The following is a 14,500-nucleotide window of genomic DNA, read 5'->3' as shown; positions in this document are numbered from 1 at the left end:
CAAAAGCCCAAAATAAAATACCCCTTCCCTCCAAAAGCCCAAATGGAAACATAACACTAACTACAAAATAAACAAGCACTGTCATAGCCAATAGGTCTCGCCTTTGGGGCATTATAAGTGTTTAGCCATGCAACAGTTGATGTTGCACCAAGGATATTGTGCTGCATGATGAAATACTTATAAGGTCCCAAAGGCGAGACCTATTGGCTATGCCAAAGCTTGTTTATTCGGGTTCCAGTACCCCCTGGAACCTCCGCTCTGCCTATACCTTACAATTGTATTTTAAACTAGCTTACCCGTTGCGCATTGCTGCAATCTCCGAAGAAAGGAAATTCAAGGAAACTCATTATGATAACATTCAATTTACATTGTGTCATTTTTATTGAAACTTATTCATTTTAATATGGAAAATATTTCAAAGTGTTGTTTTAATTCTATTTATTTATTTGAGTGCTTGTGGATACACGATGGTTTGTTTTTCCGTCTGGTGCGTACATCAGTACTCGAAAGATTATGAGAGCCCTGGGGGGCCGATATTTAAAAAAAAATATTTATGCCAGAAACCTTCGCGGGAGTGTACTCAACAACTTTCCAAATTTCCTGGCGATCGGATGAATGCTGTTTTAATTCTATTTATTTATTCGAGTGCTTGTGGATACACGATTTTTTGTTTTTCCGTCTTGTGCATACACCAGTATTCGAAAGAATATGAGGGCCCTGGGGGGCCGATATTTAAAAATAAATTATGCCAGAAACCTTTGCAGGAGTGTACTCAAAAACTTCCCAAAGTTTTCTGGCCATCGGATGAATGCTGTTTTAATTCTATTTATTTATTCAAGTGCTTGTGGATTCACGATTTTTAGTTTTTCCGTCTTGTGCGTACATCAGTATTCGAAAGATTATGAGGGCCCTGGAGGGGGGCGATATTTTAAAACAATTTATGCCAGAAACCTTCGCAGGAGTGTACTCAACAACTTCCCAAAGTTTCATGGCGATCGGATGAATGGTGTTTTAATTCTATTTATTTATTCGAGTGCTTGTGGATACCCGATTTGTTGCTTTTCCATCTGGAGCGTACATCAGTATTAGAAAGATTATGAGGGCCCTGGGGGCTGATATTTAAAAAAAATGTATGCCAGAAACCTTCGCTGGAGTGTACTGAACAACTTCCCAAAGTTTCATGCCGATCAGATGAATGGTGTAGTAATGCACAAAGGACATTCAGACAGACAGACAGACAGACATACTTTGGTTTTTAATATATATATAGATGTACTGCCATAGAGTGAGACATTTCATCAAAATGAATATAAAGTAGGGTTGCCAGAAGGACCCTCCCCGACCCCCAGACTGGTCCCCACACTCAAACACACTCAATCACTACCCTGCATGACCCCCAGCACTACCCTAAACACTAAAACACTACCCTAAACTACGCAAACACCACTACACTACCCTAAACCCGAAAACACTACCCCTAGCACGACCCTCCACTGACCCCCAGTCCAGTCCCCACACTCAAACACTACCCTGCAGGACCCCTCAGCACTATCCTAAACCCTAAAACGCTAGCCTACACTACACAAACACCACAACATTACCCGAAAACCCAAAGACACTACCCCCAGCACAACTTTCCCCTGACCCCCAGTCCGGTCCCCACACACAAACACTACCCTGCACGACCCCCCAGCACTACCCTAAACCCTAAAACACTACCCTACACTACAGAAACACCACAACACTACCCTAAACCCTAAAACACTAACCCTAGCATGACCCTCCCCGACCTCCAGTCTGGTCCCCACGCTCAACCACTACCCTGCACGACCCCCGACCACTACCCTAAAACCTAAAAAACTACACATACACTACACATACACCACAACACTACCCTAAACCCTAAAACACTAACGACCAGCACGACCCTCCCCGGACCCCCAGTCCGGTCCGCACGCTCAACCACTACCCTGCACGACCCCGAGCACTACCCTATAACCTAACACACTACCCAAACACCACAACCCTACCCTAAATCCTAAAACACTAACCCCAGCATGACCCTCCTCCAACCCCCAGTCCGCTCCCCATGCTCAATCACTCCCCTGCACGACCCCCGAGCACTACCCGAAGACCTAAAACACTACCCTACAGTACACAAACACCACAACACTAGTCTAAACCCTAAAACACTAACCCCAGCACGACCTTCCCCCGACCCCCAGTCCGGTCTGCACGCTCAACCACTACCCTGCACGACCCCACGAGCACTACCCTAAAATCTAACACACTACCCTACACTACACAAACACCACAACCCTACCCTAAACCCTAAAACACTAACCCCAGCATGACCCTCCTCCAACCCCCAGTCCGGTCTGCACGCTCAACCACTACCCTGCACGACCCCACGAGCACTACCCTAAAATCTAACACACTACCCTACACTACACAAACACCACAACCCTACCCTAAACCTTAAAACACTAACCCCAGCATGACCCTCCTGCAACCCCCAGTCCGGTTCCCACGCTCAATCACTACCCTGCACGACCCCCGAGCACTACCCTAAAACCTAAAACACTACCCTACACTACACAAACACCACAACACTACCCTAAACCCTAAAACACTAACCCCAGCATGACCCTCCCCTGACCCCCAGTCTGGTTTACACGCTCAACCACTACCCTGCACGACTCCCAAGCACTACCCTGAAACCTATAACACTACCCTACACGACACAAACCCCACAACACTATCCTAAAACACTACCCCCAGCACGACCCTCCCCAGACCTCCAGTCCGGTCCCCACACTTAAGCACTACCCTGCACGGCCCCCCAGCACTACTCTAAACCCTAAGCACTACCCTACACTACACAAACACCACAATACTACTCTAAACCCTAAAACATTACCCCCAGCACGACCCTCCCCAGATCTCCAGTCTGGTCCCCACGCTCAACCACTACCCTGCACGATCCCCCGAGCACTACCCTAAAACCTAAAACACTACACAAACATCACAACACTACCCTAAATCCTATGACACTACCCCCAGCACGACCCTCGCCCGACCCCCAGTCTGGTCCCCACACTCAATCACTACCCTGCACGATCCCCCAGCACTATCCTAAAACAATACCCTACACTACACAAACACCACAATAGTATAATAAATAAGGCATAAAAATAGTATAATAAATAAGGCACCGATCTACCATTCAGCATGCAGCTTGAATAGAATGTTAATAGTAGTCTGGGTAAAGTCCAGTAGTATTCAAATTGTTTGTATTCACTAAATATTCTGCATTGTAAATGAAGACTATGCGATTGCAAATAAGTATGTGCTTAGCATTCTGTAAGTATTCAAGAAATACCACTCACATATCAATAGTCTTCATGCACTAGCCTTCCCAAAAAGAACACTATTGAATACTAAAATTGGCATAAGATAGTCTTCGAATGCTATAAAAATACAGGTTAACCACTAAATGTAGTATTCAACTTCGGTAAGGGGTGTGCACAATGATCTGTGTAACCGACTATTACAGAATACTATTATGTAGTGTAAATATCGTTTTCTCAGAGCCCATTTCAGCACTCATACCTTTCTCACCTGTGCTCTGCCTCGTAGTATTGCCCAGTATCTATGGCCGATGTACTTTCTTTGTAAGCTGAACGTTGCTTTCCTGACGAGAGGCCAATTTCTTGTCCTCTTCTTCTTTCCCATTTTGTAGGTTGCCTTTGTCCTTTGCACCTCTCAGGCTCTTTGTTCCTCTTTCTTTCCTCTAGACAAAAACTTGGGATTCATACACACTTCTATACACCACTAACCACAAATGGAAAACATGTTTGCAAAATTAAATCAGTGGTGACTGCCTTCAAGTAGAAAAATATATTTTGCTAGAGAGCCGTCTTGCTTATCTTGTACTTGATTCAAAGACCTTATCCTGTGAGTATGCTGACTTACTCGTCATTTAAAAGAGCAGTTCAATCTACTCATTGTCCAAAAAAACCTCATGAAATGGTTCCTATGAGATCGCAGCTAGACACTTCTTGATTGTTCTAATAGTTTTTGCTTGTCATCTTTAGTGTACAAGATTCCCATAGTGGACTCAGCCAATATGAGTGGATATTCTCTTAATTTTAGCAACTCTTTTTCTGAGAACTCACACGCTTCCAGTATCTGTACCCCACTTTGTGGTTGGTTTAACATTTTGTGCCTCACAATGGGTGTTGTCAGCTGCCACTTCCTCACTGTGGGATATCTGAGAATTAAAGATTGTGCAATGTTAGAAAGTTTGCAATGTTCTTGTCATTCTGTTTCAGTAAACATCATGTAAACAGTCACTAAGTCTGATGTGTCATGTCTCACTCTTGAATTAACTTACGACAGCAGCGGCTTGGTCAGTATACATGAAAGACCAGTAACTGGCTCTTTGTGCATCTTCCTCTGCAGCTAAATCAAACTCCAGGTCCAGAGAATCCCATCTTCCTGCCAAGTGACAATGAGTGGGACTGGTTGCTTGCCAAGATGTGGGTGAGGAGCTCTATTTTTTCCACCCACCAGGCTCTTTCCCACTTCCTGCGTACACACATCTTTGCGGAGGTGTTCTGCATTTCTACGTTGAGGCAGCTCCCCATGTCTCATCCTCTGTACAAGGTAAGAAAGACAAAGCAGACAGTGCAAAGAGGCTATTAGTTCCAAGCTCAATAAATGGACACTTATTGGTCATGCTGCTCATGCATCGTTGGGTACAAAACATCAAGAATGATTGAGATTCTTGGAAACTGGAATTTAACAGAATACATAGCTAAATGTTATAGAAGAGCTAAGGCAGTTAGAATATAAGATATGTTTGAAGCAACCACTGTAAGTTTGTCTTTAATAACTCTCCGGTCTCTCTAGCTCCTGATCCCCCACCATCGATATACTTTGCAAATTAATGCTCTTGCCAGAGAAGTCCTTATTGGACCAGGAGGATACTTCGATAAGGTAAGATTGTAACTCATATCTGTACACCACCTCTGTTGTTGGCATTCAAGAGAGGCCATGATAAAGACAGATAAAACATTAAACATAGCATAGGACTTTTTAAAGCACATGTTCACCCTTCGGCCTCTTGGCGCTGAAATAACAGATGTCAATTGCTAATTAACTCAGTGGTACTCATGTTATTGACCTCAAAAGTATGAAATGCTAAGTGGAACAACCAGTATTCAAACCATGAGGCCAAGCACAGATCAATGGAGTGGATGCATTAGTCCACTGAGTCACCAGACCCGCTAGATGTGGTGGATGGAATGAAATCTATGATCCCATGGTAGAGGAGCACAGAATTCAGACAAAAATAGATGGAGCCTGCTTGAAATGTGGTTAGATTTTTCACTACCTTATGACATATTTTTACCTGACCTTGTTAAACATAATTACACAGTGCATCCACCTTCAGCCTTTCCACACAAGCTACTAATTATTTTTTTTACGAAAAGTTTGTTGAAACATTTTTATGTGAGTGATATTCTAAAAAGGAATCTTACCAGTCCCCACCAGACATAAAAAAATCATAGATAAATGATACAGGATTAGGGATTCTTGTTATGGGCTTTTACAAGTCTCATGACCCCTGAGTGTAGACAGGTGATTGTACTTGAATAAAATAAGTTCAAAAGATATCACCTGTCAGCGGAAGCAGCCAAAGCAGGTAAGAGTTGGGCGCATTCGACAGACAACCATGAGTGAAAATTAAATAAACAAATAATTTTTCATTGTCGTCGTCTGTCAAAATACCCCCCACCCGGCCCCACTGCCCCACTGCTCTTACATGCACGGGACGCAGCTGCCGGTCAGTATTTCTATCTCTCCACTCACCTTGCCTCAACTAGTTGGGGAAGCCCATACAGTGGATTGGAATGTAATCATCATTGTACTGGGCATGTCTACTTGAAGTGAAGTAGGCTGTATCTGAGTAGAGCTGCTAAACCTGAATCAAGAAAAGACTTTCAGTAGTCATGACTTGGAGGCTGGATGCTTGGCTAGTTGGGATGTTTTGCCTATAGAAGTAAACCACATAAACCTGGAAAATAATCTATTCCAGTCCATAGATACCTTGCACATTCTGGTAAAAAGCTATTTGTCCCCTGTCCCTTAGGTGGATGCAGGAACCAGCTAGCTGTGGGATACTCCTGCCCACATACAAGCCCTCATTGTGAAGATAAGAGCCAATCTTGTCCTTACTCTTAGATTGTCACCGGCAAGCTCTCTGTAGTCCGGCTCATGGCCTCTTAGAATAGCCTTGATCATTCATAGTCTCGAGGCACTGGAGCTGTTTCCTTCTGCGTGGAGGTTTGATCATACAAACATTCAGGACTTTAATTTTCTTCCGAAATACCTGGAGTGATGGTGCGGTCCTGATGCATGGGGAGGTTTTTCCAAGCTTTGGCTGCCAGGTGCAAAAAGGAGCGTCCTCTGTTGTTGACTCAACAGATCCATGGGGTGTCTGCAAGGGAGAGGGAAGCTGATTGAAGGTGACTGGTCAGTTGGTGGAGAGTCAGGCATTTGTTAATGTATGCTGGTCTTTCATTGTTCAGGGCCTTGTAGGCATGGATCAGAATCTTGAACCGGCATCTCTACTGAATCGGAAGCCAGTGTAATTTCTTGAGAAGTGGTGGGATTTGGGTCTTTCTGGGCAGGTAGAGTATGAGTCTTGTCGCTGAGTTCTGTATTGCCTGGCATGTCTTCAGGTGTGCAGTGATTCCTACATAGAGCGTGTATCTATAGTCCAGTCTGCTGGTAAAATACCATGTTGGTCACTTAAAACTATGGTACGCTGAAGGACAATATGTAATATTTATCTAGTGCTAACATTAAACTTCAGACACAAAATCTCATATACGCAGCGTAATGTAGAAAAGCTTCAACACAAGTTATGTACGGAATCCACCATTGGCATACAACACAGAAACACATTTGAAACCACTCCAAACACTAGTTACTAAAGAACCTAGACACATCCTCAGGACCATTGCTTCACAAGGAACACATTGGCAGAGCCGCAGTCACGCCCAAAACAGTTAAATAGCTACATGATCTGTAACCCAAACTCAGTCTATCTGTAAACAAAGGCAACTGGATTTTCTGTCCTGTGAAATTTATTAACAATTGGGTATATCCTCCAGTAGCACCTCTGTTGCGTATTATACACCCAAAGCTACTTGAATTAATAATTGGCACTCACCCTAGATACAGAGTAGAAGACAGTATCCAAAATGTATAAATTGATGACCTAGGTCTAGGACTAAAACAATCAGGAGCAGCCTAGAAAAGGGACCTAACCAGAAACTGACTTTTTTATCCCCAGAGCACAGCGATTGGTGTAGCAGGTCTTGCTGAGCTTATATCAAGAGACATGCAATCCATGACCTACACATCCATTTGCATCGCGGACAATCTCAAATCCCGTGAGGTTGAGTCCTTGCCCAACTTTTACTACAGAGATGATGGGTTGAAGATCTGGTCAGCCATCAAGAGGTGAGACATGATTTCTTTGTCCCTGGTAGTTTTTTGTTAGTTTCCAGTGATAAGTAATAATCTTCTTTGAATTTTTACAGAATGCCACGATCCAAAGCATTGTATGTAAAATGTGAATAGCTCAATGTCCAGTTGCAAATGAAAAAGAATATTTTTGATTGACAGATTGATACCAAAATACACAACCAAATAGCTAAAAGGAGGAAAAGTCATGTAAAAGAAAAATCAACCTCTGTTAGCATGGAGGAACGTAGAAGAAACATTGATAACACCTACCACACCTTGGGGCTGATGCTGAGAACTGCCAAGATTTAGAGATGGAACTCTTTGGCAGAGTTGACCCCTCACTCCATTTTATTGTGATGTTTGATCCTCTGATGTTATTTTCAGTTCATTGACATAGCTGTTCGTGCCCAGTTGACAGTGAATTAAAACTATTACACCCAAAATGCAATAGGTTGGCAAATAAAAAGTAAGGGTAGTAATGTAGTGTTCAAATATCTTGTAGAGGTTGACCTACAAAAATACAGATAAGGAGCCTTTCAAAAAGGGGTAATCGTTGATAAATCAAAGATCAAGGATGTCCTAGGGATGTGCTAAGGATTTGATAAGCAATGAAATTGAAGCCCACAAGAGGTAAGAAGTCATTGTAAAATTGACTGTAGGGAAACATATGAAGTGTAAATTCCCTACATAGAATGCAGTCTGCAGGGAATGACAGATCAAAAGGGTAGTAGACATGGCATCCTACATGCAGATCATAAATAGCTGAGGTATGGGAGTACCAATGCTTGAAATTGGGAGTTAGAGAAAATCAAGACTGAGTAATAGTTTATGAAATGTTAATTTTGATTTAATTGCATTGAGGGGTGTGATCCACAGACGCAAAATGTCAATGTAAATGTAAATGTGTTGGACTTGTAAAGCGCACAGCTGCCCGTAAGCGTCCCGGCGCTTGCTTAGGGAACCCGTCCTGGTATTCCCCTGTGAGAAACCCCGGCAGGGTGTCCACAAGGTGAAAGCCAGGCATCCCGCCGCGAGGGGCCGTAGTGGATGACCACAGAGGAATCAACTTGTCATCAAAAAGCCTTTAGACAGACAGGTAGATGAATTGAGGCTGGGTAAGGGACTGAAAGGAAATGTAGAACAATGAGCGCCCACCATATAAAAGTGAAGCAGGACCCCAAACGAGAGAATGAGCAAAGCAGGTTAAACATGGAGAAGGGAAACAGTGGGTAAGGTATTCAATTATGGGCTTTTAGGACTCCTAGGATGATGAAACTCAAAATAGCAGGTGGGAGGGTAAAACCTAAGATTATGTGGTCTGCTGGTTTTAAATGACCGCAGGGGAGGGTCTGTTCATTTCCCTGGTCACTCTCCTAGGGTGGGCACAGGTGCTATGAACATGGGAGGAGAGGTTATGGCATGCTGGATTCAGGATTTAGGTAGAGGGGGACACTGTGGGATTATATGCAGTAGAGCGCACAAGCACTGCTGCAAATGTGGGTAGGGTTTCCCATGGGAAGTTTATCCCTGTTGGTGATGGAGGATCCAGGATTGTGCCAGGTTGAAATTTGGCACCCCAGGGCACACTCTTCAGAACACTACTATACCTTTGGGAGACAGGACTGCATCTGCTGCTGTGAGGGGAAACCAAAGGACTTGACCTGTTCCCACTTGTACCCAGGGCAAAGAAGTGGAATCCAAGGGTTATTTGGCTGACCTCCTTAAGCTACAGAGTCACAAAAGCTGCAAGAAGACCATCTCCCTGACTCCAGTTTCAACTGGACATTGCTGGTGGCTTCAATTGAAGAGAGTCCTGACTCTCGAGTGCTGTTCTTGAGGCACTGGTACCCTTGGCTGGCATTGGTGTGTACGCCTCCTGTCTAACCAAATAAGCTAGAGCTCAGAAATGTTTTCAGGACTTTTTTACTTGGTGAACTGACGTAAGGCTGGGACCAACACGCCAGACCGATCTGCTGAATGTGCAGCGCAGGTGGACCTGATTTCTCCATAGCTCCCACAAAGTTCTCCTCTCTACATTAGTATTGGTTGAGGGCCTTTTGACTCCATTCTCCGACTTCCCCAATGCAGCTGTCGATGAGGGTCTTTTGACACTGAAGATCTCAATGGCATGGAAACCCAAACTTCTCCCACTGTTGTTGACCACCACATCGGCAACCCATTTTGATGCAACCTGGTGCCGTTGAGCCTTACTGCAGCTTCCGCATGCTGCCTTAGCACTAATAAACCCATTGATGTCCAGAGCTGGTTCTAAGCAAAGAAGGTAACTGTTGACCAGGTCATACCCAGTCTCTGTATTCACCCGGCAACTCTATCTCAATCTAGAATGACCCTACCTGTAGTTGGCACTTTGAGCTTTTTTGTACTATTTTTGTTATCTAAAACTTTGGAAATTGATCCCTTTGCTTCTCCTCATTGAAAATTCATCTCTATGCTTCTCCTCATTGCATTTTCATTGTTTTGGTGTTATTTATTGTTCATTAAAAGATTCTTTAGGTTTATAAATTGAAATGGTATTTCTATTGGGACCAAGGAAGAATAGTGACATTATTACTTGTCAGGAGACTACCATCCACCCCAACTAATGATCCACTATCTCACAACTACAATGAAAGAGATGCTGGATACTGAACTCCACAAGTGACTTTGCGATAATGTATAGGCATCATTATCTTATGCTTAGGTATCCTAATTGTCTGGCTATTTCTTTAATTGTGCGAATTTCAACTTTGAGCACAACAGCATGAATGCTGCACATTCTACACTTACTTCCATGAGGTCTTCAATTTCCAGAACTGATGCTTAGTTTGTGTTATTTTATCCTAGATGGAAATAATGAGGGTGCTTTGGTTTTTCTTCCTTGGCTGGCAAGCTAGAGTGTTTTTAGCATATTCACTTTAGAGCCCTTATCAGGTTTCTTTTCGATTTCTCTTTACTGCTAGAATTAAAATGAAATAGATTTTGGTTTTGTTATTAGAACACTGGAGTGTTGAGTGCTCCATTGAAGACAATGGAGTAGCTCATAGCTAATAATGGCTTCCGCTCCAGCATTCCAATGTGTTTCTGTTACTACCTGTTTATTATTAGAACATTCCACCCATTGAGGGTAGATTACGCCAAGAGTCTTATAGCCCTTACGCAACACCCATTGTTAAAGGCCCTGTACTTCATAGTACCTCACCTGTGTCTCAGGCCTGCACTGGGGTTCAGAGCCATGAATAACTGGTATAATCCTTGTCAATTGACTATCAAACTATAAAATAGGTCTTCTATACACTAATAGAGTTGCTAGGGAACTCTAATAGTAAAGTAAGTAGTATTATACTTTAACACTACACATGAAATACAACATACAAAGGAAGGAACATAAGGTTAAATCAGGTTAAGAGGATTCTCAAGAAGTCAATCTCTTAAAGCAACTATCCGAGCTCTCCACTCAAGATAATCTCAGTGGCAGAACACTCTTAACAAAAATGTACCAGATTCCTTGGGATGCTCTCACAGCCCTCATCAGAGCGCAGTCCTACTGGATGTAAGGGTGGTTTACTGGTAAAAAAGCGGTGCCTGTTCACCATAGTTTTCACAACAAATTCTTGATGCGCTTTATCCCTTATTCTTAACCTGTATAACACTCCCTCAACACTTGCCTCTCACCCAAACAATGTCAAGTTCACCGTGCCAAATCAGTTGCTGGCCATGAAAAGAGGAAATGAGAGGTAGTGTTAATGAGGAAGTATAACAAGGGGTGGCTACAGATAGTTAGCTGTGCCCAAGCACCAAGCTTCCTAGGCCCGGTGATCAAATGCGGCTGCGGTTATACAATACATAGTGCCTCTAAACTGCTGCAGGTGGTGGGGGCCAAGGTGAACCTGAAGTCTGGCTTCATTCTTAAATCTTTATTACTACAGGAATGTGGTTAGGGAGCGACACTTCATGGCCTGTAAGACACATATATGGATAATGTGTTATTGGAATTCAATGTTTCTCGGTCTCACAAAAAATTATCTGGATAGTCTCTAAAGATTGCAAAAGGCTGTAGTAAGGCTAATCTTTAATCTGAGAAAAATGTGATAACATCACCCCAGATGGACCATTTGCATTGGTTGGTAGTGGACAAACGCACACAGTTTAAGGTTGCCTGTCAGATGCGTAGAAAAGATTTTGAGCTCTGTGCTATTGTTCATTTCTGTCAGATTAAAGAAGTACTCACCTACTAGTTTATTGTAATCTTATATTTAGCCCAATTTTCTTGTTCTAAGTTTTGAATTGTTCAAATGGAGAGGCAGATCACTCCATATTCGAGGACCAGCACTCTGGAATTCACTAATTCTTCATATCTGTATTCAATAAAATTATTTTAAAATCAGTAAAATGTTAAGAACTTGGCCCTTTACTACTTTAGGGTGATACTGGAACTTTGCTGAACTGGAAGAAGTAGTTAATTAGTGCCAAAAGACTCTGTAAATGAGCGTATATGAGCTTTATAAATAAACGTAAGTACCTAAAAATGTTTCTTGATTAGTAAAACTCTCCATGACTTGCTATTGGGAGTCAGCTGTCATACGACCTCAAAAGATACCCATTTAGACAGATGTAAACCTTCATTGTGGTTAAAGGTAACCTGAGACAAAGACCTTGAGTTTGTACTTATTTTTGATACCTGACCGGCAAACACAAATATAGATTCCAATTTGCTGTTCTGTTTTGCGTTGCGTCTGCTTTTGGTGGTGTGGCAGGACAAGGGAGTAGCCAGAAACCTAAAAATACTCCACCCTGCGAAAAAAATCCCGGTATTCAGACGAATATTGAGTTGGAAATGTAGACTTACACAAATATTGAGTTGGAAATATCGTGGCACAGAAACCTCGACAGCAAGAATATCGTGGTCAAGAATATCTAATTGAAGGTAAAAAATAACGTTTTCAAAAATAGGGGTCAAGTGTGGGAAGTAATTTATGTTTAATGAATCAATAATTAGTTCATCACTAATATTAATTAATTGATATTTATTAGGGTAATTGCTTATTTTTTGTGTGGGGTTTTACTTTTATAGGGGTAAAGGATGGGGAGTAAATTAGTTTTGCTTAGTTTATAATTAGTTTGTAAATACTATTAGTTTTTTTATTGAAAATAAGTTTTAACTGCAATTAATTTCTTACAGCTTAATTTTAGCTGTGAGTTGTGGCGATTATAGGGCTAAAATGTGGGACATTAGTTTTAATTTGTTATTTAATTAATAATATATGTTAATTATGTAAGTACATTTTTTAAAATGTTAATGTGGGTTGTTCATTGTGTGGTGTTATAGGGTAGGAAAAAATGAAAATGTGTGTAATAATTAATGTTTTTGTTTCTACATAATTTCTAATTAAAAATAATTACTAGTTTAAAAATTATTTTTTATTTTATTTTATTTAATATATTTGTGAATATTTGTAGGTATTTATCATATGTATTTAACATTATGATATGTTTTCTTTTTTAATTTTTAATATCAAATATATTTGCATTTTAATTTTTAACATACTTATTTATTTATTTTGTTTTTTAAATATTTATATTGTCAATAATATGTTGTTTGTTTTTAATTTTGAACTGACAGGAGTGATAATATTAATTGTTACCCCTCCGCAATCCAACACTTCCCCAACTCTTGCACTGATTGGAGTGGGAATAGTTAATTGTATCCCTCCACTATCCAACACTTTCCCTACTGTTGCCCTAATTGCAGTGGGAATAGTAATGTGTACCCCTTCGCTATCTAACACTTCCCCTTTCTGTTGCACTGACTGGAATGGGAATAGTAATTTTTACTCCATCGCAATCCAACACTTTCCCTACTGTTGCACTCGCTGGAGTGTGAATAATTATTTTTACCTCTCTGCTAGCCAACACTTTCCCTACTGCTGCACTCATTGGAGTGGGAATAGTAATGTTTACCTCTCCATTATCCAACACTTTCCCTACTGCTGTATTCATTGGAGTGGGAATAGTAATATATTTTTTCTCAATATTTTTGTACTTACCTGTCTAGGTATAGGGAGTCGATATTTTTTCACTGGCAGAAAAGTGGCAGACAGTCTTTCCATCCGCCGCGGTACCCCCACCATGCTAACGTGGCAGGGGTAAAAGGCCGTCTGGTGGGGTGTTTTGGTGGGCGGATCTACACCACTGGTAGGGCGGTGGTGCTCCACCTGCCATCCTAATAGACCCCTTAGTGAGTACAACAAATGAGCCCAACACTCATTTATGTCTTCTATAGGTTAAATCCTGAACAGCATATTGCCAAATGGAGCCTTTTGCACTTTAAGTCTCAATGAATTTGACCACACATCCATCTTTTTTCACATCTTCCTTTGATTACTTCACCCTTCCTTTCTCCGTGATCTCAATTCTGCACTCCAGCCCTCCCACTCTTCTTTGCCATTTTATCTTTTGAGCTGTCTTGTTGCATTTTCCCCATCCCACAGCTCCATCATACTATTGTTTGGACACAAATGTCTCCAATCAAAGTCAAAGGAGCATTAAATCTCATTTTAAAGATTTGTTTACACCCCCCAGCACACTGACATCCAAGTCGCTACACAATTCTTTCTGCAATTCCACTTTCTGGAACGGGAAAGCAGGAAGATGCTGTGGGGCTGTCTTCAAACTAGCATGGACAGTCACTACACCCTCAAGCCCTGGGCGTAACACAGGCCCTTTCAGCAGCCCCTTAGCACATGGGAGGGCGACACCCAATCCCTCAGGGACCCCCAAGCTCATCGAAGGAGTCCCATTCCGGCAAATGTCAATAATATAGGTGTGAGATATAGGAGATGCAGGGGCCCCTTTCCACATTCAGCAGGCGACCTCCATCATTTTAGCTTACACCAGTGCCCCAGAAACAGGGGCTTTGCTCAGTTCAAAGATTGGCTATGAGATTTCCAGATGCACACTC

General features: G+C 42.0%; 1 protein-coding gene across 2 annotated transcripts in view; it reads left to right on the top strand.

The window, feature by feature from the left end:
• LOC144798489 (hydroperoxide isomerase ALOXE3-like) overlaps positions 1–14,500 on the top strand; it is a 228,390-nt gene that overhangs the window by 201,116 nt on the left and 12,774 nt on the right. For both annotated transcript variants that reach the window (XM_078669390.1, XM_078669391.1), the window contains exons 8-10: positions 4,465–4,668; positions 4,915–5,001; positions 7,367–7,536. In XM_078669390.1, coding sequence (XP_078525516.1) covers positions 4,465–4,668; positions 4,915–5,001; positions 7,367–7,536 — 461 coding nt within the window. The remainder of the gene's footprint in view (positions 1–4,464; positions 4,669–4,914; positions 5,002–7,366; positions 7,537–14,500) is intronic.

This window comes from Lissotriton helveticus, chromosome 12 (assembly GCF_964261635.1).
Source record: "Lissotriton helveticus chromosome 12, aLisHel1.1, whole genome shotgun sequence".
Classification (NCBI taxonomy): domain Eukaryota; kingdom Metazoa; phylum Chordata; class Amphibia; order Caudata; family Salamandridae; genus Lissotriton; species Lissotriton helveticus.
Note: the sequence above shows the minus strand (reverse complement) of the source record. Positions and strands in the feature narration are given on the sequence as shown.